This window comes from Tachysurus fulvidraco, chromosome 20, assembly GCF_022655615.1.
Source record: "Tachysurus fulvidraco isolate hzauxx_2018 chromosome 20, HZAU_PFXX_2.0, whole genome shotgun sequence".
Taxonomy (NCBI): Eukaryota; Metazoa; Chordata; class Actinopteri; order Siluriformes; family Bagridae; genus Tachysurus; species Tachysurus fulvidraco.
The window spans coordinates 9731329-9757278 of NC_062537.1; the positions used below are offsets into that span (position 1 = coordinate 9731329).

At 39.4% G+C, this 25950-nt stretch overlaps 3 protein-coding genes across 6 annotated transcripts in view; 1 reads left to right on the forward strand and 2 right to left on the reverse strand.

Annotated features, from left to right (window-relative positions):
* LOC113645658 overlaps nt 1-8749 on the forward strand; it is a 37814-nt gene extending 29065 nt beyond the window's left edge. Inside the window, exons 10-22 of the mRNA XM_027151384.2 lie at nt 59-94; nt 964-1085; nt 1956-2085; nt 3195-3325; nt 4294-4420; nt 4605-4637; nt 4774-4883; nt 5011-5137; nt 5368-5495; nt 5585-5708; nt 6504-6665; nt 7529-7688; nt 7803-8749. Coding sequence (XP_027007185.2) covers nt 59-94; nt 964-1085; nt 1956-2085; nt 3195-3325; nt 4294-4420; nt 4605-4637; nt 4774-4883; nt 5011-5137; nt 5368-5495; nt 5585-5708; nt 6504-6665; nt 7529-7688; nt 7803-7891 — 1479 coding nt within the window. The 3' untranslated portion in view covers nt 7892-8749. The remainder of the gene's footprint in view (nt 1-58; nt 95-963; nt 1086-1955; nt 2086-3194; nt 3326-4293; nt 4421-4604; nt 4638-4773; nt 4884-5010; nt 5138-5367; nt 5496-5584; nt 5709-6503; nt 6666-7528; nt 7689-7802) is intronic.
* Nucleotides 1-16789, reverse strand: part of riox2 (ribosomal oxygenase 2) — a 31372-nt gene extending 14583 nt beyond the window's left edge. The window contains exons 1-10 of the mRNA XM_027151392.2: nt 16639-16789; nt 14905-15350; nt 14587-14706; nt 13758-13886; nt 13013-13116; nt 12832-12934; nt 10540-10708; nt 10280-10368; nt 10003-10155; nt 9388-9531 (exon numbers count right to left, since the gene is read on the reverse strand). Coding sequence (XP_027007193.2) covers nt 9388-9531; nt 10003-10155; nt 10280-10368; nt 10540-10708; nt 12832-12934; nt 13013-13116; nt 13758-13886; nt 14587-14706; nt 14905-15350; nt 16639-16750 — 1569 coding nt within the window. The 5' untranslated portion in view covers nt 16751-16789. The remainder of the gene's footprint in view (nt 1-9387; nt 9532-10002; nt 10156-10279; nt 10369-10539; nt 10709-12831; nt 12935-13012; nt 13117-13757; nt 13887-14586; nt 14707-14904; nt 15351-16638) is intronic.
* Nucleotides 16790-17710: 921 nt separating this feature from the next.
* Nucleotides 17711-24395, reverse strand: tiprl (TIP41, TOR signaling pathway regulator-like (S. cerevisiae)). 4 transcript variants are annotated; one of them, XM_047805179.1, is made up of 8 exons: nt 24204-24395; nt 23397-23522; nt 23065-23244; nt 22879-22975; nt 22646-22777; nt 22426-22521; nt 20971-21033; nt 17711-18267 (listed from the first exon to the last, which is right to left on the reverse strand). In XM_047805179.1, the coding sequence occupies exons 2-8, from the start codon at nt 23504-23506 to the stop codon at nt 18145-18147; spliced, it is 801 nt and encodes a 266-aa protein (XP_047661135.1). In that variant the 5' UTR covers nt 23507-23522; nt 24204-24395; the 3' UTR covers nt 17711-18144. The 4 variants fall into 4 exon arrangements, with proteins under 4 accessions (XP_047661135.1, XP_027016344.2, XP_027016339.2 ...); XM_027160543.2 differs by having other exon boundaries at nt 24162-24395; XM_027160538.2 differs by having other exon boundaries at nt 24145-24395.
* Nucleotides 24396-25950: the final 1555 nt, after the last annotated feature.

Genomic DNA, 25950 nt, shown 5'->3' on the forward strand with positions numbered 1-25950 from the left:
TGTCCTGCTTATCATGTACATACATTTATGTTGTATTTCCTATTTATTCTACCTGCAGGGAGGTCTGAGAGTACGAAGACCTCTGGATCCGAAGGTAAGGAAACAAGGCCTAATTCAACCATTTACATTTTCAATTAACAGGTAACTATAACATTATCTCATTTGTTAGCACAATGTGTGTATGTATATACACCCATCAGCCATAAAACCACCTGGTCCCTGCTGCTGCTAAATGTTTCTACCACATCTAGGCAAAAAAGCAAACAAAAAAACCTCAATTTTACACAAATTCTTTGCTCTTTAACATTTGCCATGGGGATTGTGAAACAAATATCGCCAAATTCATGTGCATTATCTTAGATAAAAGTACACAAATACTGCACGCACCCACATGCTGCAGTTTCACCTCATATAAAGAGCTGTTAGCTGCTATTTCATTAGTAAATGTGTTCTCAGGTCATTATCTAATAAAAGTTCTGAAATTACTTAAAATGTTAAAATATGGCATGAGGCATTTGTGTAAAATTTGCTTGGCTAATCACGTTTGAGGTAAGGGGAATAGAGGGAAGTTAAAACTGAAATAAAATGTGCTTTGCATACATACATTTAGTCATAAACTTGTATGCTGACAAATATAAAACATCGGTGTGCTTGTATCTTAGTTACAGCCTATAGACACAGATACTGTAGGAGGCAGAGAATAACAGTAATAAGAAACCCATGTGAGAGGCCAGTATACACATTATAATATAGAGTTTAATTTCCATACAGTTTGAAAAACAGCCAAGAGAAAAACTGGGTATTTAAACAGTGTGAATTTAGTGAAAACAGAGAACCATGCAAGTTAAATGGACTTTTGGTTCTCGCAGGAACACCCTGGGACACACTGGTATTCATACTGCAAATGTAACATGGCCTCATGCGTGTCAGTAAGAATGGATATTCTTTTGTGTCCCTGCATAGATGGTGATGTATGAGAAGCCACACTTTCAGGGTCAGTGCAAGGAGCTTCTGGAAAACGCACCCAGCCTAGAAACCGATGAAGGATTAATACACGTCTCCTCTCTACGAGTCACTGGAGGAGTGTGAGTATTTTCTCTCATGCACACAAACCAAACAAAAAAAACAAACAAACTCCAAAGCTGCTAATGGCTGTTATAGGAAATGAGATGCTCCACATGCATTTTTGCTCAAGTTGACGTTTCTAAGGAAACTGGGCTTCGTGTGCATAACACGGCCCTCCAGGACTTTGCAAGCACAGATATTAACAAAATCAAGCACAATTTTTCAGAATGACCTGCAGATTTGGGCCAGGATGTGTCATGCGGTATGTGTGTGTGCGTGTGTGTGTGTGTGTCTGTGTCTGTGTGTGTCTGTGTCTGTGTCTGTGTGTGTCTGTGTGTGTGTGTGTCTGTGTGTGTGTGTGTCTGTGAGAACATGCTCCGAAACATAGCCAGTTTCTGCAGTGAGAATGACCTCAGATGAACATTTGTGTGTACAAGACACAAACAATTCCTGTCCTCCTCCTTCTACAAACAGAGCAAGATCTGTTAATACACTTTAGCACACGTGTGTTTAAGTTAGCGTATAAACGTAATTCATCAGTGATCTCTAGTAACTGGGTGTGGAAGGAGGCTGATATGGGTTTCTTTGTCTTTCTGACATTCTCTGATATTCATTATCTATTAACCTTACTAACCCGAGAGTTCTCGGCGACGGGCTCGTTTTACATGACTCTTAGTCATACACTTTAACAGCAGTACTGAGAGAAAAGAGATTTTTGCCCTATGTTTCACTGATGGGCTTGTTCTTCATACGAGTTTCTGCATTATTTACATAATGTGTGTGTGTGTGTATGAAGTGTGTGATGGATGAGCGTACTGTAAGTGTTCTGTGTTAAGCTGGTGGGTGCGGTTACTGTGGCAAAGGTTACAGTTATGTGCACTATGATGCAGGTGGATGGGCTACTCGTCTGAAAACTACAGAGGGCAGCAATGTCTGCTGGAGGAGGGCGAATATAGTGACTGTAACACACTCTTCAGTGGACCAGGAAATGTTCTAAAATCCTGTCGCTTCCTTCAAGCTGTGAGTATACACACACACACACACACACACACACACACACACACACACACACACACACACACACACACACACACAACCAGAGAGAAACAAGAAATGGGCAGAATAATAATCCTGCATATCATTTTACATTATTTAAGGACATATCAATTTCTAAAGTGCACTCATATTGATGAGTTGGTGGCTCAGATGAAATCCCTGAAACTGAGAGAGTACAGTGTGAAAGCTCCTTATAACATATTCATGGCTAGAGGACGCAACGTCTACAGCACTCATTCAACTCTAGCCTCATTAGCGCCCAAAGACTGGATGTGCCCCATTGAGCTGGCATGCCTCGCCGATCTGATTTATCTCTCCACTTCATGCAAAGTGATATTAAAGTGTTAATGGCCCATTAAAGCAAAATAATTCTAAAAAAAAATGCTTTTTTTAACTGAAAAATATCCCTCTATCTAGTCTGAGATATTAACTGGGCAACATTTCTTTACTGTCCGTCCGCAACCCCTTATCGTCTTCTGCACAGCCACTTGATCCCCACAGTGGTGACTGTAAAGGTGTTCGATGTCTAATCTATGCAACCACTGATGTACATACAAGCTAGGAGACTGAGATGAGACTTAAACATGTGCCTATTATCATTTTTCTTCTATTATCTCTTTTAACACTATTCAACTATTCAGGTTCCAACTTAACACTTCCAAATATGCTCAGAGAAGTTATATCTGTGCATGTGGTGAAGGCTAAAAATGGGTCAGATTTTGAATTTAAAGCTCTAAGGCTTTGACCCAGTTTGCCTCACTTTTGTAACTTTCAATAACAAGCATGTGATAACCAATAGCAAGTATTTTCAATGGCCACCGTTGATAAAATAGATTTAAACAATGGATGTTAAGGCAAGGGGTGCGGTATAGAAGGTTTGACCTTGTTTGTTCCTGCTCAAAAAAGGATTCAGAAACCTTACACACTGACTGGCAGATATTTACAAACTAGAATAACAACCCTCTCTGTCTGTACTTGAATAGTTAAAAAGGATTGATTTTCTACTTAGGATAATGGTTCCTGAAAGTTACTGTGGGGTTGTTAAGTTGGAAATGTTCTTGTGGTTATTCCAGGATTTCATTGAGCCTGCGGTTACCCTTAATAATTGTGAAGAGAAGGTTGAGATTGTGGACCAGGATGTGGCAGACCTGCAGCAGACTGGACTAGTGAATGAAGCAAACACCATCCATGTTCAAAGTGGAGTGTGAGTAAGACATTAAAGAACTGTCTTCATTAATCAGCATTTTAATATACTGTATGTGTGTAATAGGGTCTAGAGAAGACACTGAAATATTCTGGGCTCAGTGCCATTGAAGATCTACTCTCGGTGCTCTTGATGACGACAGTCCAGTAGTGTATTCATGCTCAATTCTCAGTATCTTTACTGGTGATGCTGAAGCAGTCTTCAAATGCTAATTAAGATTCCCATCCACCAAGCCTTGTCACATGAGTATCACACTTCTCACATATAATGAATTTGTTATAGACATTTCTAATGCATAAGGTTTTCTCACACGTTTTTTTCTCTAGTTAAAATGCGTTATTTAGTCTGTTGGTTATTTACTTATAAACGACTGCATCATGAATATCATTCAGCTGACTAAATTATTATTTTGTCTTTTTTTTTTGCCTGGATAGAAGCCTTTATTACATTTAAGGTTTATTTATTGACATATACACTATAGTACATATCCCAGTTTTTGGGTCAGTGTGCAGGATCAGCTATTATACAGCACCCCAGGGCAGGTTAAAAGCCCACCAGTGATAGCGTGGTGGTGATGGAGCTCGAACTGCCAACTATCTGAGCAGTAACCGAGAATCTCAATTGTTGAGCCATCACCACCTAAATTTCCAGCCATTTTTCTTACTTGTTAGAGATTTGCTTTTTAAATATTGTGCAAATATTTAAAAGCACTCGCTATAAAAGGTGTTAAAATCCTTTTCTGAGGTAATGACAGAGTATATGTGAATGAGTCACGCATATACAGAGTATGACAGGTAATGTACTGGCTTATGCTTACACACAAGCATTTCTATGAGATTTCCCGTAGTGGGAATAGCTTACATGCTATAATAAGCTTTAGATGTGGTAGTAAAGCCTTAATAAAGTCTAAACTGTTCAGGTTTCCAAAGCTGGGGTTGGATGTAACCAGAATATTTGAAATGTTTTAGGTGGGTAGCCTACAGTGGGAGTTATTTCACAGGAGATCAGTGTGTTCTCGAGAAGGGCCAGTACTCCGGATCAGTAGACTGGGGCGACAGGCAGAGTTCACCTCTCTCCGTCCGGGCTGTACGGAGGGTAAGTACACACTGGAATACTGACGGTCGAGGTGCAGCAATATATCTCTTGTCTGCAAAGGCTGACAGTCATTTATTTAGTTTCTAATTTCTCATGTTCATTTTCAACATAACATCAGTGGTCTATTCATGCATCCACTGAAAATTAACATGACTGATTTCAAAATATCTTTTGTCTCTTTAAGGAGCTTTGTGGAGAAAAGGATCCAAAGTTCATGGTATGTTTGTTAAACTTTAGTGGGATAGTGCTTTAACAGTATGAAACTACTTGTAGTCAACAGTTGTTATAATGCCATAAATGTCTATAATTGCTCTGTCATTCTGATTCGGTGTTGTGTGTGTGTGTGTGTGTAGCTGTGTGCCTACAGCAAACCATGCTTTGTGGGAGATGGTAGAGAATTTGTAAGCGAAGTGGCAGACTGTGCCACGTTAAATCCTACATCATTCCGAATAATTCAGGGCAGGTGAGAGACTTCAAGTTCCACTGACATGAACACCATGTACTGTACACCTCCACTGCTGCAGGAAGCCAGCAGATACAGTTAACATATACAACAAGGTGTCCTTGTATTCCCGTCTCACAATGTTTAGGTGGTTGCTGTATGATGAAAGGGGTTTCTGTGGTAACCAGTTTGTCCTTGAAGAGGGCCTTTATCCAGACCAAACCTCCTTTGGCTGCATGGCAACATCCATTAAATCCTTTAAACCCATTCAATATGTGAGTCCTTGATTCATGAAAGATTTTTTTTTTTTGGAGTGCTCTTGAAAGTGCTGAATTTAATAATAACAGCGAGTGTATTGAATAGCATTAGTTTTATCTCTCTATATTTTGACATTGGAATATATTTTTAAATCTCAAGTCTAAATGTCAGCTGTCAGATGAAAATCTGAAGCAGTCACAGTAAATTGCAATATTTGTATTGTGTGTGTGTCTGTTTCACCTCACAGAGCTTCTCGGAGCCCTCCATCAGTCTTTTTTCACTTAGCTCGTATGAGGGATTAGAGACTATGACAGATTTACCCATGGAGAGCATGAGCAACTTCTTTACTCAGTCTCTTCGAGTCAACAGTGGCCTGTAATTCCTTCAGACTTTTGTTGTTGCATATTTAAATATTTTTGTGTTTGAGTCCACATGTTAATGTGTTATGTCTGTGCGCCTTACAGGTGGGTGGTGTACGAATTCAGCCAGTTTAAGGGGCGTCAGATGCTGCTGCAGAAGGGCGAGTATCCATGTTGGAGTGATTACAGTGGCTGGGACACCATCGGCTCCCTCCGCCCACTTAGACAGGTGAGCTCCAGCAAGAGGTGATTTGCTTTGCGGTCTTAATGGGATGAAACCTCATAGGTTGTAGGAAGGAAAGTGACAATCTTGCTTAATGTGTGGGAAACAAAAATAAATACTGTAAAATATGTCTGCTGTATCGAAATGGAGCTTGCAATCAAATTTGGACTAAAGAAATTACTTTCCAAGTTATTGTTTGGTGATCAGTGCCCACCAGCAGTGCTCATGCTTCTTTACTAGTGCTATAAATACATTCATAATCACACTTTCTAAAGCTCCTATACATATATATTTTTTTCCCCACTCCTTGTTTTTTCTGACATACAAAATGTATTCTGTTTAAAATCTCACCCACTCATTATCAGACTTGTGCAGTCATTTGGGACTTTGTGTGTGTGTTTTTGACTGAGAGGTGGTCTGTAGTGCCCTGATAAAAACCCACTCGTTCCTAAAAAAGATATTCTACATTTACATAACTAGATAGTGCTGACAGCAAGGTCTGTTTACGTGTTTATGTTTAGAGACAGCAAACGTGGGAGTGAAGACGTAGGAAGAGCGTTTCTGGGAATTTTATTTTCTGTCCATTCTAATTAGGTTTTTAAAAGCACCTCCGTGTACATGAAGTAAAATTTGAGGTCTAGATTGAAGATATGTTCACTCAAAAAGGTCATATCAGTCATTTTATTGGTGGTGTCTATGTACAACTGTGCTCACAGCTAGCACTTCTCTCTTGCCCTAGTTAGGAGGTTGGTGAATATACAGGGCTATTTGTTACATGACGAATGATTTCTTTCTCCTCAGCGAAGGGCGTATGTGCAGGTGCAGAACCGAGCTCTGGGGATGGCACTGACTGTAGAGAGAACTGGGGAATGCCCTTGTCCAGCCAGACTCTCGCTGTGTCCTGCTGAACACTCACTACACACACAACAATGGGTGTACTCACAGTCTCAGTTCAAGAGCAAGGTCAGCGGTGAAATTCTCACATGAATAAAGTGAAAGGTTGTTTAAACATTTGATCATTTATGAAAAATACCAGCGACGTTGGGGTCCAGCATTGTAGTGAAAATGTTTCTTATTGCACTCAAGCTGGCATGGACACCAGTGTGTGTGCAAAACCTTATGATCCATTTTGGATCAAATCAGACAGTGCATGTCTGAACACATGCTTCAGTAGAAGAGATCAGAGCATCTGACCTTTTGTACAAAGCGTTGAACAAGGACAATATCGGATATTTGCTTACATTTAAATAGGGATATCACTGTGAAGATTTTTGAAAATAAAATACAAGAATTTTTTGTTTTCATTTCTAAATCCTGCTTTTTTAAAACAATATATATATATATATTTAGTGTGGAATTGTGCTATTTAAATATGTATATGTGCTCTAGTTATAATTTATTCACAGATTCAGCTTAACATAACAGACTATGCAGTAATTGCTTTCCTGTTTCACCGTCTCGGGGTCTAAATTGCCAAGTGGCTAAAAATAGAGCTCTAACTATAGAGCGTTATGGAAATTTAAGCCAATTGCAGTGTTGCACATGTCAGCAAAACCTGAGGCATGGATAAGCATAGCTACTATAAAATGTAGGATCTCTGAAATTACAGTATCGATTCCATACTTTTAATTTTTTTAGTTTTCATTTTGATTGACAAGCAGAATTATGTGCTGCATTACAGTTGCATGGAGCTTGTGCTGTGTGTAAACCCTGACCTATTTGTACAAGCATATAGATTTGTTTTTGATGGACACAGCAAGGCTTTCCTGTAAATTAACACGTATAAGGGAATATGCTAAATGCTGCAAGTGTTAATGTGTGTGCAGGTGGGGAAGGGCTGCATGTCCGTGATTGGTGGGAAGGCCTGTGTGGGCGCCAGAGTGGCTTTGTGGGAAGAGCATGGGAGACTGAATCAGAAGTGGAGTTTAAATGAAAATGGGACCATCTCCTCTCATTTAAACCACAGCCTAGTATTAGACCAGAGAGGTAAGTCTTTACATCATTTGCATTTAACCAAATTTTTTTTATTGCAAAACAACCAGTAATTTCTGATGATTGCACGTGACGTGGACTGCTGACTGGAGCCTTTTGTTGTTTCAGGTGGTAGTGGAATAGACAAGGACCACCTGATCCTGAACGAGTTTTGTCCCGATAGAGCCACACAATTCTGGGACACAGTGGTGCTTTAGTGTTGAAGCCAAGAATCAGTTTCTCTGAAACATGCTGGACAGTTTTAAACTAATCAGCACTGCCTCCACCCAACTTAAAGAGGAACAGGCTGAAAGGAGGTCAAAAACCACTGTTCCTTAAAACCTAGCCCTTAGCAGCGTCAGCAGTTCTCAATCATCTTCTTGAGCCTAAAACACCAAATTGTTCAATCAGTTAGTAGATGTTTAGGCAGGATATCAGCAAAACTGGGTGTTCAAGCTTTGGCATCTGAAACCAGACATTTGATGTCTGTGAAAAGCTGGAGCTTGTCTTTGTGTTAAAGCTTGGAACAAAACACTGAAGCCCTAACTGAATGAGGAGGAAAGCCTGTTTAGGGAGATGCAATTTTTAAGACCAACAACCAAAACCACTACACAAGTCTATGACTATTCAATGGCAGAATACGTGAGGAGAAAGGAGCTGTGTCCAGTTACTATTTGAGGCAATATAAAAGAGTATGAATTGTATGCTTGCTTGTGCTTGTTCTCCAAAGCACATTTGCACTACAAAGATCCTCATTCGAACAGGAGTGGCCCTTTCATAGGTTTAGAGCGTTCCCCCTACGCACTGTTACTGGATATAACAAATGATGTCAAACCTCCCTTTACTCAGACAAACACAGGCCAAGAGCAAGTGTTTACTTCTCTTAGTCAGGCTATGTACAGAGAATTATTTAAAGCTCGTCAGATCACTGGATTTATCACTGAACACTGAGTGTATGATATTCAGGAAAAGATGTATGTATTGATGCCATGTGCAAAGGAAATGTGTACAGTACAAAAAGAAAAAAGCTTACTGTTTTTAAATGTTATTCATATTAAAGATGTATTAAATTCTCATGTTCTGGTTGAATGAATGGATGACAGCGAAACATTTGAAGAAATTTCCAGTTTCCAGCCTTTTATCTGTGGACATCAGATCCCAGAACATAACAGAAACAATCACACAAACAGAAGACAGGAGACTGACTGTGTGTGTGGTGGTGATCTCACAATGGTACTGAGAGGATCCTCACTACACGTCACACACACACTATCACCACACAATAGCACATTATGTACCAGAATAATACCTCTCCTGTTACACACACACACACTTGTGTCACTCTCCCATGTACTAATTACATCCATCTGCTGGCGACGTGGTTAAGGCAGCTTGGTCCTGTACCTACAGTCCAAAGATGCAAAGCAGCTCAGTGTTTATGAATTATGAAGAGTCTAAGCTGTGGATGTACAAGTTCACACACTGGGAGGTGAGGTCATGATTATCAGTTGTGCACTTCACATGATCACCACTCATGCTTTCTTTTCAAAAGACAGCATAATGGTATTCATGTAAGGCAAATTATGGCTCACAAAATTCTCTTCAAATGGCAGAAGATTGCTTTTTTTATACCAAGGAATAGCAAATGTAAAAAAATTTTTTACCCCCATCAAATACTTTTTTATGCAAATATCAGCACATCTAGTTAGCAGACCTGCAGCAAACCCTGTGTCCAGAGTCCCAGCACCAGGCCCAGTTTATCAGCGTCCTGCTGCAGTGGCAGATCGGCCACATGGAGTCGCTCCCCATTCAGGAGCTGCTGTAGAGCAGGGAGGTGCGACATGGGGAAGTCCAGACCCTGCAGCACAAATGAAGGGAAACTTCTTTTTTTAAAAACAGAGAAATGACTAAAGTCTATACAGTGTGATTATTCAGAAAACTCCAACTGCTCAAGTATTAAGCCTATAATGCACTTGCTTAGTTCATTTATTTATTTAATTTCCATTCACAGAATCCAAATTATAATGTTAGTAATCCTATTAACATTGTTCTTTTTTCGTACTTTTTAATTAAAATTTTATTAAAATTACTGTACGCCTCAGACCAATATCTAGTGCTATTTCAATGTTTAAGATTACAAAAAAAGAAATAAAATAAAATAATTTTATTGAGGGCATTGAAGCTGTTCCCTACTTGTCTGGACATCACTGAGTTTGGTTCTTAATGAATCACATTCATTTGGTCTAATGAAATAATTACTCAGCTATATACAAATCAGAGACTAATTTCTTTATGCCCTTATCACTATACTAAGGCAAGTGTACGTTACCTGTACTGTCTTCTCTTCCTCCTCCTCCTCCTCATCGTCGTCGTCATCATCTTCCTCTTCCTCTTCATGGAGATCCCGAGACCCCATCATGTGTGTCTCCCTTTTGTTCCTCAGTGAGTGCAGCACAAATGCAGCCAACTTCATAGCTTCATCCTAACAGAAAACTATAATTAATATATATATTTGGAATTGTGTCCTTTTTTTTTTTTAAATGTGAACTAAAATAAACCAAAAATTCAATAAATAATAAAAAGGCAGATAACAGTGATGGACTTACTGTATTGTCTGGACTGGGCTCCAGGGTCAGAACAATGTGCTCTCTGAATCTAACACACACCACGTCCTCCAGCGTTGGCAGCTTTCCAACTTAAAGAAAAACCTCTATTAGCATGTTCATTATTCTGCTTTAGACTTTCAAGTGTAGATTCACACATTCTAGTCCATTATCTGGTCCATTTGTGGCTTTAAAAAGATCCATTGTAAATTAATTTAGTATTTGGAGCCAGCTGGACTTTACAACATTACACACACACACACCTGGAGCGAGGTCCTCCTCCTGCAAGTGGTAAGGTGGGAGTCTGTTAGAGATGAAGTCTTTCCTCATCTCGGAGGAACGCAGATCCTGTTCATCCTGCTCCAGTCGCTCAGCTAGACTCCTCAGTATCGTACACACCTGCTTCTTTACCTCAGTACCCATGTGTGCAGTCTGACACAGATACATCAAAGAGGGTAATGACAGAAGGTCAATGTTAAAACATGCTTCGGCCTATATACCACTTTATCATGGCATTATATAACAGGTAGACAAAACAATCAGGAAACTGGCATGTTATAGAAAACCTGGAAATGTACACACTAGCTTTTAAGAGTGAAAATAAGAAAATGGATCATGAATTAGTGACGAAGTTCTAAGACAATTCTTAGAAATTTGGGGGTTTCCCCTCAAAGGGAAATTAAAGGGTGTTAAAAGTTATTCATAAAGCAACTTAATCATCAATGAGGAAAAAATGGCTGAAAGTTGAAAGTGAAGAAATGCATTTCCTACGATATTTAATAATGATAGAGAGTTAATAAGATGCTATGTTTATATATTAATTATATTCTGCCGCTATGGCATTAGATATATGGCAGAGATACGCTAACATCTCCAAAACAGAGCCAATTGCCATAGTTGCAGAAATTATAATAATTTTATATATATATATACATTATATGGAGCTATGTAATTACCGCCATGTGTCTGAGATGTTTGCATGTACTTTTATTACATTTGTAACAGTTGTTAGTGCATCTCTAATGTGATCGCCACGAACGTAATCCTTACATGACATTGCCTCAAATATCTTAACAGAGAGACAAGTGAAGGCTTATAATAGCTCATATATTATTTTTAATTAGACAACCAATCACAGTCTTCAAAAGATTGTGTCCTACCTAGTAACAGGTTTAGCCCCGTCTCCTCTCTAAGATAAAGGTTTTTATAGTTTCGTTGCTGCTCAGGGATTACTGAGTGATCCTGAATCACTCTTAAGATTCCCAGTTAGAAAGCTTTAAGCTAAATTATGAGCTCTCTGAGATCATTCATAGAATCTTTATGAATTTGGGCCCAGATGTCTAGGAATGTCTTCCTTTAACATGTTTGTATTCCCATGATGCTCATGTCTATAGTCCAAAATGGTGCATTTCACAGATATCTCCAAATGTTTACTTCCCACAAAGGTAACAGTGCTAGCAAGTCTGTTTTTGCCAATCTTAACATCACCATGCTGTGATGATTAATGTCAAATTAAAGCACTATCTGATGCGAGTCTTTCTAACATGACATCATCAGTTGTCATGCCTTGTTTTCAACCAGTCCAAAAGGTTTCCTGTAGCCACCTGCATCAAATTCAAAGCCTTGATGCTTACATACAAAATGCTGTCTGGAACAGCAGCACCTCCTTATATAAAAACACTCCCTGAGGTACATGTTCCCTCCCACAACTTGTGATCATTTTATAACCGATGCCTGGTAATCCTCTTAACTTTCAAACTGACTGTCCTACAGTGGTCCCTTAATCCAAATAGCAGAATCCAGCACCATTATCAGGGGAGTAAAAGGGGTATCGGCAGTGCAGAAGATACAGATCTGCACCTGCATCTTTATTCTCTACTTATATCGTCCTCTTCTCGATAGATCACTTTCTTTGTATTTCCTCATTTGTAAATGATTTTGAATTAATTGCATCTGCTAAATGAATGTAAACGTATAGATGAAATCCCAAAAGGCTGTGCTGTTAAAAGGAAAATAAATGGAGTTGTGAGGCATGACTGTGCAGAGTGGAGAAAAAACCCAGTTATTCATTTCCACATACAACACATGCTGTAGTGTTTATTCCTCTTACACCACAGCGATTTTTCAACAAACGTTTATAAAGTCACGTTATAGTTTTTATCCTTTTACATTAATGTTGTGGCTACCAAGAGTCGCTTCCTCTTTGGCTTCTCTTTTTCGGGAAGATGATCAAATGGAAGAAAGCTCTGAATACTTTCCAAATGCACTGCATGTCCACACTTTCTTAAAAAAGTCTTCACCGTATCACCACACCCTGTTTTTGAAACTTGTTCATTGTTTGTCTCAGTTTCTTATGTCCTTCTGTTTGTTCTTTTCAACAAAGAGTTGCTACAGATTACATTCAAAGGATTACAGTCATTGCAACCCGTCATGTGTTTTCAGCAATAGTGTCTCCTCCATGCTGACACAAAAAATTACTCAACAATGAATTCAACACTGCTTTGGTACATCAAAAGTCCTAGATGTGTGTAGAGCATTTAAAGTGCGATGCTTACAGTAAGGAGGTTTCTGGGTAAACCTTGACGCAAGCTGCCGTCATTCTTTATAGAGTCCATCATCAAACCAGGGAAGACGTCCAACACCAAGTCCCCCCATGACCTGAGAAAGAGACAGACATAAGTTTAGATACTTTATACAGAAGAAGCTCTGTGTGTGTGTGTGTGTGTGTGCACATACATGATTTGATATGTGCTGAGAGTGAGGTGTGTGGAGTGCTCCACTCCTGCAGGTGTGTCTGCTTGGTGAATGGTTCCTCTGGGAAAGTAAAGCAGGTCACCTGCCTAAACACACACACAAACACACGCTATCTATGGAATAAAATGTATATTTAAATCCATATATTCACTTTAAAAATCACACAGGGGACAAATAAATGACACAGTGTACAAACATTTCATTAAATTAATGCAAGAATTACATTGACCACAACATTCCATGATTACTGAATGATCTTCAAAGAAACTGAAAAGAAAAAATTCTCAGGGGGCTCGAACACTGGCAATTTAGTCTAAAGCTATATTGGTCATGTGAAAGCCGTCATGTGGAGCAGGAAGAGCGCTGGAGTTCTGACCCTCAGACTACCTGCAGGTGGTGCTGCGAATTAGGTGGCACTGAAAACGTGACAGGATTAAGAGAACGTGATCGCAACCTGTGTGTTTGTTTTAGCTGATGACATTATAAGTTTCTACAACACACACGTACTATGATATCAAGCCTCAAGACCAACACTGCAGAGAACAATCGCGCTCAGATGTAGACCACATCAACAGTAACCATTGTGAAAACCACCTCAGTAATGTGCCTCAGAGCATAACTGCAGTTCACTGCATGACCAGCAGAGGACAGCAGAGTCAGCCGTTCACTATCTATGTATCATATTGCTGGATCACATGCTATCAGTGTACAAGCTCTGTGTAGTCACCTTGAGGATGATGTCATGAGTGGGCTTTCCGATGCGCTCCTCAGGCTCTGTGCTGTACTCACGAGCCAGCGGGACAGTTGGCTTGTACAGGCGCCAGTGCTTCTCACCCTCCAACTGCAGAATAAACACCTACACTGGGGGAAAGAAAGCACTCAGAACACACGGTCATGAACTTACACACTCACAACAAACCTTATAACTCACATATAAGAACTACTTTTATTTCAAATACTGACAGTCTTTATATTTGCTATTGGTTGCCTTATATTTCACTCTACAGATACTACTTTTATACATCATTTAAATATTTTCTGTATTGCAACAACAGGCATTTTATATATACCTTCTTTGTGCTGCCAGAGCAGAGACCCAATAAATTAAGGAACTGGTAGCAAAGGCTTCTTATTCTCTTTAGTACTAATAGTAACTCTGGTTCACTTTGTTTCACGGTGCCACACTTTATATCACAACAGTTCCCCTTGCACTTATTTCCTACAGTAACAGTTAATGTTATGTCTTATGTTTTATCAATGGAGCTTTACAACAACATTCATTCAGAATATCTATTTTAAATTTCATTTCATCCCTAATGAATGATCGAGGTAGATGCGATGGTGGCAACAAATCCCCCTCTTTAACCTTGTACTATATGGTTAAAATGTGCAACTGTGTAACCAAGAGTGTCATTTTTGTTATAAAATGAAGTCTGTCTTGTTCATTTACTCTCAGTGTGAAGGAACCTGTACAGCTGCTGACACTTGAGAGTACCTGGTGAAATAAGCAGGTAAAAAAAATCATAAGAGCCTGAGGTCATGCTCTTCACTACTACCTCCACGTCATCATAGTGAGGCGGCAGACCCTGAGAATTCTCAGGTGTAATGTAGACGTTGGATCCAACCAGTGACCCGAAGAAACATTCCAAACGCTCCTGGATATGCCACAGCTCATCCTGACCAAACACACACACACACACACACACACACACACACACACACACACACACACACACACACACACACACACACACACACACACACACACACACACACACACACACACACACACACATCAAAAAGCCTGATCTTTGGCTTATCCTAAATAAAACACTTAGTGTTTATTCTCAAGTTTAAAAATCTCCACAGCTTACCTTAAACCTCTGTGGCTGGTGGAACTGAATGGTAGCTTTGTTCTGATTAAAATCTTTTCTCAGCTGGCTGTATTTCACTCGCCCTTCGTTGTTCATCACCAACTTGTTGCCATTTACACAGCGCAAAATGTTCAGATCTCTGCCATACTCCAGGCCCTGGGCACACAGTTGTTTAAGATCCGACAGCTGAAACAGGGACTGGTAGTAAGACACGAGTGTTGGGTCTGATCTCTGCAGCAGCAATGGTTTCTTCTCCCAGTACTCACGGAAGAACTCGTCCACAGTCATGGGTGAGATCAGACTCTGGAAGAGGCTGGCAGGAGAGTCGAAGCACAGCGGACATGCAGGGCCGGAGGTGTCCGTCTTTCTGTATTTAGCAGCCACTCCCACGTCCTCATCCTTCTTCACGGGACCGATTACTGCTGCTCTGCCTTTTTTAGGCATCCCTGTGAAACCACCCACATTTACAACAGCACCAGAATTATTTCCACCTTTTTTTTTACAGTGAAACACATCATTTTAATAAATCATTCTGCAATTTGTCTTCTTCAACACACTACTGGTTTCTAAAAAAAAACAAAAAAAACAAAACAAAAAAAAAACACATCATGGCAACCAAGCTTTGATATGTGATATTGTGTGTGAGAAAAAAATATAACTAACAGTTTTAAAGATCTAATAACAGTGACTGAGGCAGACAGTTAAGTGTTTGTATTATTATAAAAGTACTTAAAGAAAACTAACAATTAATGGAACTGCGTTCTAGAACGTTACATCCCTGCTTGTTACTGGGTTCACTGGCATCAACCAATCAATGTCTGTGCAGCACACAACAGATTACTCTTGGCATCTTCATATGAAAATAATAAGACATAATTCTAAAATTATCCTCAAAATAAGTCTCTGGAACTTGATCACAGATTCCTGTTCCGTATACTGCACATTTACTGAAGTCCCTCCACTGGCACCCCTGGTTCAAATAATCAGACCTACTTAAACTGAACAAGGAGGTCCAGGAACAAGGAGGTGCAGTAGGAGCAGGAACAAGGAGATGCAGCAGGAGCAGGAACAAGGAGATGCAGTAGGAGCAGGAACAAGGAGGTGCAGCAGGAGCAGGAACAAGGAGATGCAGCAGGAGCAGGAACAAGGAGGTGCAGCAGGAGCAGGAACAAGGAGATGCAGCAGGAGCAGGAACAAGGAGATGCAGCAGGAGCAGGAACAAGGAGGTGCAGTAGGAGCAGGAACAAGGAGGTGCAGTAGGAGCAGGAACAAGGAGATGCAGCAGGAGCAGGAACAAGGAGGTGCAGTAGGAGCAGGAACAAGGAGGTGCAGTAGGAGCAGGAACAAGGAGATGCAGCAGGAGCAGGAAGAAGGAGGTGCAGTAGGAGCAGCAACAAGGAGATGCAGTAGGAGCAGGAACAAGGAGATGCAGTAGGAGCAGGAAGAAGGAGGTTCTCCAGATGCACTGTTTGGTTTGTGCTGTTTAAACACAGATGCTACTGTAGAACAAGGTTAGATACGATACACAAACAGCACTGCTTTAGTAACTGAAGTAAAACCATCGCACTCTGTTCACTTTGTCTTAAAAGTAACTCATTCACTTCCACAAATATTAACACCATTAGGCGTTAGAATCGATGTTATCTGCATAAACAGATGGAAGAGTAAAATTACCTCCGATAACGATGTCGCTGAACTAAGTCAAAGTAACAAGTAATTACAACTCGCTCCTACCTGCACTGCGTCCCACGTGAAAGCCGTGTGTCACACCGCTAAACATTCGACTAGAAACACGTTTCTCTTTGAAGTTCCACAGATTGTTCAATTGAATGAGATTTATTAACATGGCGCTGTAGTTACAGTATTGCTAGAGCATTGAAAATAGAAATAAACATCGGAAAAGTGTCAACAACAACAAAAAACAACAATAAAATAAACAATACGAGGTACCTGTGAAATCAATAATCAGTGTTTTATACCTTGGCTCGCTTTGTGCACAGGGGAATTGTCCAGTGAAGGGAAATTATAATGCTAGAGCATACAGACATTGTGTACTATTGTATGTTCCCAATTTTGTGTTTTGTATATTATTGTTCTCTCTCTCTCTCTCTCTCTCTCTCTCTCTCTCTCTCTCTCTCTCTCTCTCTATCTATCTATCTATATATATATATATATATATATATATATATATATATATATATATATATATATATATATATATATACACACACACACACACACACACACACACTAGGAGAAATGTATTATGAGCAGTAATTAATTTAGAAACTATACATGCAAACTTATCTAATGTCTAAACTGACTAAAACTGAGGACTACAGTGGTTCTCATCTCATCTCATTTTGTACCGCTTATCCGAACTTCTCGGGTCACGGGGAGCCTGTGCTTATCTCAGGCGTCATCGGGCATCAAGGCAGGATGCTACAGTGGTTATTCCTATAAAAAAACATATATACACATTTTTACCAGGCTGGATTTTTCACAGTTATAAATGGCGGTTTATGTCACTCTCATAATCATGTTGGCTGTGTTCTGTGTCTAGTTTGTTCAGCCCACAGGATTAATTCGTGTAACTGACATACTGAGCGCCAACAGCTTTGAACTTATATGCTGAGCTCTTATCACTAAATTATTTTTATTTTTAATGGACCTTATATCTTTTAAAGAAACCCCACACATTTTAACTACACCACCCACAATTACAACAGCACCAGAATTATTTCCACCTTTTTTAGAGAACCATTTTTATTCTCTCAATTATGTGAAACACAAACACACAGAAGAGTGACGTTACAAACACATCATTTTAATAAATCATTCTGCAATTTGTCTTCTTCAACACACACTACTGGTTTCTAAAAAAAAAAAAAAAAAAAAAATCAAAACATCGCAACCAAGCTTTGATATGTGACATTGTGTGTGAGAAAAAACCCAACTCTAACAGTTTAACAGATCTACTAACAGTGACTGAGGCAGACAGTTAAGTGTTTGTATTATTATAAAAGTATTTAAAGAAAACTAACAATTGATGGACCTGCGTTCTAGAACGTTACATCCCTGCTTGTTACAGCTCCATTACTGGGCTCACTGGCCTCAACCGTCTCAGTGTCTGAATGCTGATCTGGGTTCAGCTGTCACTGGGCATATAGCAGTATTCAGTGTGTGGCAGCAGACTGCTCCTAGATCAGCACTCTGAGGTTTGACACGTCGTAATCTCTGTCACTGTGGAGACTCGGCAGGTTGCTGTGGCTCTGGGAATTCGAGTTTCTCGCACTCTGTGAGTGTCAGCGGTAAATGATGAACAATCTCATTAGGGTCTGTGAACAAGGCAGGAGGAACATTCTGCAGAGAGAAAAGAAAGTGATATGAGTAGAAACAACCAAATGAGGAAACAAAATAAATAATAATAATAATAACGTAGGCATTAATTCCTCAAAATATGATGCAGTACTGTATACTCTGAAAGTTTAAATGTCTTATGCAGTGAAGATTAATGCATCCTCAGCAATTATGCAATCAGCCAATCATGTGACAGCAGGACAAAGCTGCATGATAAAGTTCACATCAAACAACAAAATGGAGAAAAATGTCACCTCTGTGACTTAGACTTGGTTGTTTGCGTCAGATGGGCTAGATGTTGGTATATCAGAAACCGCTCCTTTGTTCACTAGGCTTAATGATCCTGTCATAGGTTCTCTATCAGTCTGGTCCAGAGAGCAATTGGTATGGAACCTGACTGGGGAACTATTTGACATTATATTCAGATTTCAGAAGTCTGGCCCATCATTTGATACACTTCAAGTTTGGTCACAGAGTTTACATAAGACCATGCAGAACCTACGTGATGAAACTCCCATGACAAAATTTGTGCTAAATGTAACATAGGCTCTACTGGCGATTACATACATGTTTTGGGAATGCCAAAATTTTGCCAAAATCTATTGGGTTACATTAGAGTAGATGATTCAGGAATAATGCTTAGTTACCACAGAAGAGAATTAATGGTAGCGCAGACTGCTTCCAATTTTGGAACGAGCCACAGCCGGACTTCCACATTTCAAACAATTAAATAACTGGTCAGCTGCTATAGATTTTTTTTAAAGATTTAATGAAGTGATCAGTTTGGCGTGTCGACAGAATCCGTGTGTGTAACTGTTGTAATTCCTTGTTATCTCCTCCTACACCTCCAGAAGCATTTGAATAATCAATAATGGAATTCTTCAGATGTCCAATTTGTCAAGTCTGTGACCACCATAGCCTCAGATTCTTGGCTAACAGGATGGAAATCCATTTACCTCAATGTTTTCTGTGTTTCATTCTGAAATACTTTTCTGTTTACCATGGTGTAAAGAATGATTATTTTAATAGTCCCACAGCCTTCTTGTCAGTTCAAACCAGTCTGGCTAATCACCTCTGACCTCTTGGGGTGTTTCCAGCAACAGAACTGCTGCTCACTGGATCTCTATTTCCACACCATTCTGCAAACTAAATATTTTAAAACCCATAAGCCAGTTTATTAACCATGCGAAAGTGAACGTCACTGAAATGAAGCTCTTGACCTGCATCTGCATGCCATTTTGCACTGCTGCTAGACGGCTGATTGCTTTAAGGCATGAACCGGCAGGCATGTTGCAGTAATGTTTACTGAGTTACCAATGTGGCAGCTGGTGGCTGTTTCAGCTTAATATTTGCTCAGCCTAAGTGATAATGTATTTAATAATACAGAGAATACAATAGAGGGATTAAGGATTTAAACGTGAGGACGTGGTGGTCCAGTGGTCTAGGCGCTGGGTTCCTAGCCCACAAGCTGTTGAGACATCTACGTTGGCAACCTCACCTGCTCCAAGGGTGCCGCACGATAGCTGACCTGCGCTCTGACCCCCCCCCACCATTTTTTCTCAATCTTATTAGGTCTCTGCTTCTGTGGTAGTCAAGGCCTGGAAAATGGAGGTGTAATATGTAATATGTAATATATGGAGGATTTTTTTTTATTTCGGGGGTAGTGAGTGTGTGGGGGAGGGTCATCAAATTATCTGTACACGTGGTAACACTCCTAATTTACTGCTTATTAAGAGTTGGTAAGGTAGTTATTAAGTTTAGGTATTAAGTACAATTAAGAATGTAGAATAAGGTTTATACAGAATAAGGCATTAATATGTGCTTAATAAGTACTAATAAATAGCCAATATTCTATTAATATTCATGCTAATAAGCAACTAGTTAAATGATCCTAAAATAAAGTGTTACTGTGCATGTTATTCAGGGGGTTTGGCCTCAATGGCCCTCCAGTAAGCAGTGGGCTGTGTGATAGTGACCAAGGAATGCAGGGTACAAGTCAACTTAAATTGCATTAAATCTTGTTGTTTTAAAAAAAAAATTATGCTACAATATTTTTTTTAACTACATTTAAGTTCCTTGTTATAGGCAACTCATTTTTTTTAAATTCCCAGTTTATTTCCATATATTCCCGTTAAGTCCCATATATATTCCCGTTAATTCCCATATATATTCCCGTTCATTAATATATATTCCCTTTCATTCCCATGGAACGTTTCCAGCCATGAAAATTCCCGGAATTTTGCAACCCTAGTCACCATACTTAGCTGTATGTCACGTCACTTACTCACTTTAAAACAGTCTATAGAGAAAATCAAACATTTTGCATTTTTATATAAATAAAATTAGGGATGGGGTATTGAGTATAAAAAGACTGCTGAAGGTCTCAGTCATTAGACTATAAGAAAAGGCTAATGTGTCTATTTACTGCATATGAAATGGAATGGAATTACAATCATATAGAGTTGCTTCTAAACACTCGGTATTGTGATTCCTTTCAGTGGAACTGACTTTAAAGCTTAAATGTGATTTCTGATCACTCCGAGCGAACCACGAGTCAGAGCTCTGCATTTTAGCCTCCAGAAAACAGTGAATTCTTCTCTAGCCAGTGAATCAGGTGTAAAGCTGCTTTGTGACAATTTCCCTTGTTAAACACACAAATGTACTTCCCAGCAGTACAGCAGTCTAGATTAGTAGCACGTCTCTCACCTGAAGAGCTGACACTTTACTTTCTCGTGAGCTGAACTCCCGCAACATGTAGTTTTTCCCAGCCTGTAAGCAAAAACAGTTGAGAATTTATACAACAGACTTTTTACTGTTACTAACGTTCAGACTGAAAATCTTTCTCCTCTATCCATCTTTCTGAAACGCTTCTGCTGCATTCGTCTTGCCTCTGAAGTGAAAAGTCAGAACTTATAGTGATATTGTATATGTGAATATGAGCCACAATGTTGGGTGTGGTGTGAGAGATGACACAGATTTTTGTCTTTTGCTGGCAAGAAGCAAGCCAGAGAAGATACTTTAATAGAGCTGAGTGAAGTTTACTGTCTCAAAAGAGCTGTATCTGATGAGTGTTATGTTGAACTAATCTGTACTTGGATATATAGCCCCACTCCCTTAAAGGCAACGTTTGCTTTGTTTACGGCTTATGCGGTGAGCAGTCATGCTGATTTCAAATCACTTGCTGAACTCAGGGTTTTGTTGTCCATCTTGAGTTCCTGAGGAAGAATTCTGAGTCAAGGACCTTTATTTTTTATGTTTTTCTTAGTCAAACTTTGTCACTTCACACATTGGCAGTTGTCACTTCACACCCCTAAACACAACACTGAACACAACCAACTGTTATTGGTTGCTTTACATGTCAATCAGGCACAATCTGAGGATCTCCTTGGCCAATAAATGCTGCTATGGGGTCCAAACCTTCTGCCGACAGTCTGAACGTCTGGCTACGCAAAACAAACTTCATTTCACACTGAAATATCAAAAGTTCATCAAAAATCAGTCCCAGTGACAGAATCAGTCCTACCAGAGAAATATTAACACTCACTGACCACTTTATTATGAACACCTCCACATTTATGCAATTATTTAAAACACCAAGAATGTGGCAGCAGCACAATGTTCATGAATCGAGAACTACAGTAATGTTCACATCAAATATCAGAACCGAATGGGGAAAAAGTGAACTGTGTGACTTTAACTGTGGCATGATTTTTGACTCCACACAGACTAGTCTGAGGATTTCTGATCTCCTGGGATTTTCACACACAACAGTTTACACAGAACGGTAAGAGAAACAGGGGCTATAACAACACAAGACCACATCAGGTTTCACTCCAGTCAGCCAGCCTGTAATCTGGAATTTGAGGCTTCAGTGGGCACAAACTCACAAAAACTGGGCAGCTGAAGATATCTGATAGGAAGAGAATAATGTGGCCTATTGCTGTTGCAGCTTGTTCAACTCAAGGTTTGGTGTTTTGTTCATGATGAGATGCTTTTCTGCACAATTACATGAATCACAATATTTAATATTTTTTTAACACCATTCTGAGTAAAATCTAGAGACTGTTGTGTGGAAAAATGCTAGGTGATGAGCAGTAAGTGTATTAGGCAAACTGTTTGTATGCTCTATTTCTTCATTTTAATCAGACATGCTTTACTAACCTCGTGGTAGAGCCGCGTGTCATTGATCCGAATCATAACTCCATCGACTCTCAGGAAGAAGCGCTGCAGCACAAAGAAACTAGTGGGCATCACTCTCTGTAAAACACACCAGAGTCTGGATTACACAACATGGATATGTTTATATTTCTCTCTACCTTTCTTTTAGCTCCAGGTACTTATAGAAATAAAAATGTTTAAACATAGAGCTGTAGTTACTCACAATTTTCACACTAATCATAGATACACCATGATCATGGAGCTCATCCTCAAACAACAGCACATCCTCAAAGAACATGATCTGCTCCCGAGCTTTCAGTTTCTCCAGGTCTATCCGCTCTGATGTAGGAGACACCTGGGCATCATAAGAAGATCCAAAATTTTTTTTAAAGCTTAAGGTCTTGGAGAAAAAAAAAAGAGTATAATAATTAAAATAACTCAAATCAGCCAAATTACCTTCATCTGCTGGTCTTCACCAAGCAATGTCCCTTTGTAATCTGTTGTGTATGTCCAATCATAATTCTTTACAATGTCCTTGTGCTCAGAATCAGCTCTGCAGGAAAACAGAATAGTGACACAATCCAAGACAAAAAGAAAAAAGCATACTAAATGGGTTTAACTGACTTTCTGATCAAGTCTCACCTGCTTTCCTGCCACTCCTGTGCACAAGCCACTTGTACTGAATGTTGTAAATTGTTGATCCGCTTAAGGGCATCAATAGCATTGAACTCGATGCCGAAGCCATCGGTGTGCTGAATGCGCATGACGTTGTCTCCAAAAAGCATCTCTGGGAGGGACGGCATATGCATCTCCTCCGCTAACCTTCTCAGAGAAATCATCAGAATAACATCAGTGTGACAAATTACTGCTAGGGTGAAGATGAATCTAATCTAATATGCATCTAATAAAACTCTGTTGTAGTTCTGAAATGTGGAAAGGAAGAAAAAAGTAAAATAAATAATAAAAGGTCTCACCTCTCGATATCTTTAGATTTCATGATATGGGTTCTTGCTGAGCTGACTTTCCATGGCCCATATGTAAAGTCTTGTTTGCTGCTTTTAAAGCCATGGGATATTGTGGACATAGCTGAAGGATTTGTGCTGATACAGAGAACAAAATCACGGTGTTAAAAGCTCATGACTATTATGCTACATCAGTACTAAAGCACAGGTTCTGCTCCTGGAAAACCTCCTGTCCTGCACATTTGTGTGTTTTCCTGCTCTAACACACACTGTAACGCAAGAGAAAGCCTTTGAATTAGCTGGTTATCTAAACAGCTTGTAATTGAACTGAGAAAACATTAAATCAGAGCCTAAAGAAAATAAACCAGTTTTGTACAGACTGCACGTACAGCCGATGCTGCACAGTTTAGCTAACTAGCTACCTAACAGCCTCAACACTGTCGTATTTTGCAGTCGATTCAATTAATTCAATCTATTAGTCTATAAAGTGACGGCTACTGAATTCATTTCAACCCAAAACAGAACTAAATCCGTCTGAAGCCTAATCACAACCGCAGCTGCCTCTATAACAGCATTATATGCTAGCGACTCTTTGCCAAAACACAGCGCTTAGCTGCTAGCATGTAGCAGCATATACACAAATCTGCAAAATAGTTAAATAGTTTTTATTGATAAACGACTCAGCAACATAATATCACACATCATGTAAATTGTCATTAAACTTGACAGCTAACGTGTAGCTAAAGCAGTCAAAATCTACCTGCAGCGTCCACATACATGAAGTTAGACTAGAAAACAGTCCCGACGTGAAACTCATACCAGAGTTTAATGGTTCCGCCTTTGAGTCTATGTTTACGTAGTCTTTCAGCGCTATTAACGCTAAGGATCTAAAATATATACGTGCGGATATTTTAACTGCTTTTAGAAACAGCGGCTGGATTACCAGCAGTAGGGTGACTATAAAGATAAAGATGCAGACACCACAGCCTCTTGCTTAAGCACAGGACATTACTGTAGAAGTTTTTAGTCACGTGATTGAGTTGCTGCCTCTAAACATGTTCTTATGCAGAAATCCTGAGAAAATGAAGCCGTTAATCACGACATAACAAGAAAGGAAAAATATAACAATGCATGGCATTTTAGGACTTAAGTAAATATTGGTGCAGTTTAAATTAGCAGCATTTATTTTCTGGTTTAATTCACTAGTGTGGTCAGAATCAAACAAGAAGCTGACTGGAAAAAGTTTGAGGTGAAAAAAAATGTAATTTTTTGTTTGTCCCATAAGGTTATAAACTTGTTATTTAAACAATGTACAATTATTATTATTATCATCATCATCATCATCATCATCATCATCATCATTATTATTATTATTATTATTATTAGTAGTAGTAGTAGTAGTAGTAGTATTAATCATAATGATAATAATATTTATTTATTTATTTGTTTGTTTTTTAAATTTGTTATTTTATATATATATATATATATATATATATATATATATATATATATATATATATATATATATATATGATGTATTTGTGACAAAATCAGCTGTTTAAAAAAAATTATATATATATAATTATATATATATTATATTATATGTATTTTTTTTTAAACAGCTGATTTTGTCACAAATACATCACAGCACAGTGAAGTTCTTCCTTTGTGTGTCCCAGCTTTGGAAGTTGGGGTCAGAGTGCAGGCTCTGCCATGATACAGCACTCCTGGAGCAGTGAGGAGTTAAGGGCCTTGGTTAAGGACCCAACAGTGGCAGTGCTGGAGCTTGAACCCTGATCCTTCAATCAACAACCCATAGCCTCAACCAGCTGAGCCACCACTGCCCAGTTTATTAGGAAGCTTATTAGTTTATTAGGAAGCTAATAAGCTAAGCAGAGCACAGGGTCAGCCACTGTGCGGCACCCGGGAACAAGTTGGGGTTAGGGGCCTTGCTCAGGGTCTCAGCAATGGTAGACTGGCAGTTCAGAGGCTTGAACCCCAAAAATCTGATCATTGACCCACAGGGCTGTCAAGTGTCACACATTGAGAGTGACAGTCACACATCGTATTTCTCACGCAGATAAACCTTTTGACTATTTATCATATATGTAATGAGCTGCAGCGCCCATAATGTATCAGTCCGCACCACTGTCTCTATGGAACCGGGCAGGAATCAAGTGCGTCTCAGTTCTTAGTCAAGCCTGACACTTATCAGCCAATCAGAAAATAGCACTATCTGGGTAAGATATAACGCAACAACCAATGAAAAAAAAATCATTAGCGAGGGTATTTATTTTCGATGGTCGGTTTGAACAAAGCCTCAACACGAACATTGTCCTCAATCATGACCCTAAAAATGGCTGGGCTTGAGCCGAACTGTTTTAAATGGGAGCAACATTACAAATGATAAAGGAGTCCAAAAAGGCAACAAACACTTACAATAAACAACCCCAGTCATAATCTCTCTCTCTCTCTCTCTCTCTCTCTCTCTCTCTCTCTCTCTCTCTCTCTCTCTCTCTCTCACACACACACACACACACACACACACACACACACACACACACAC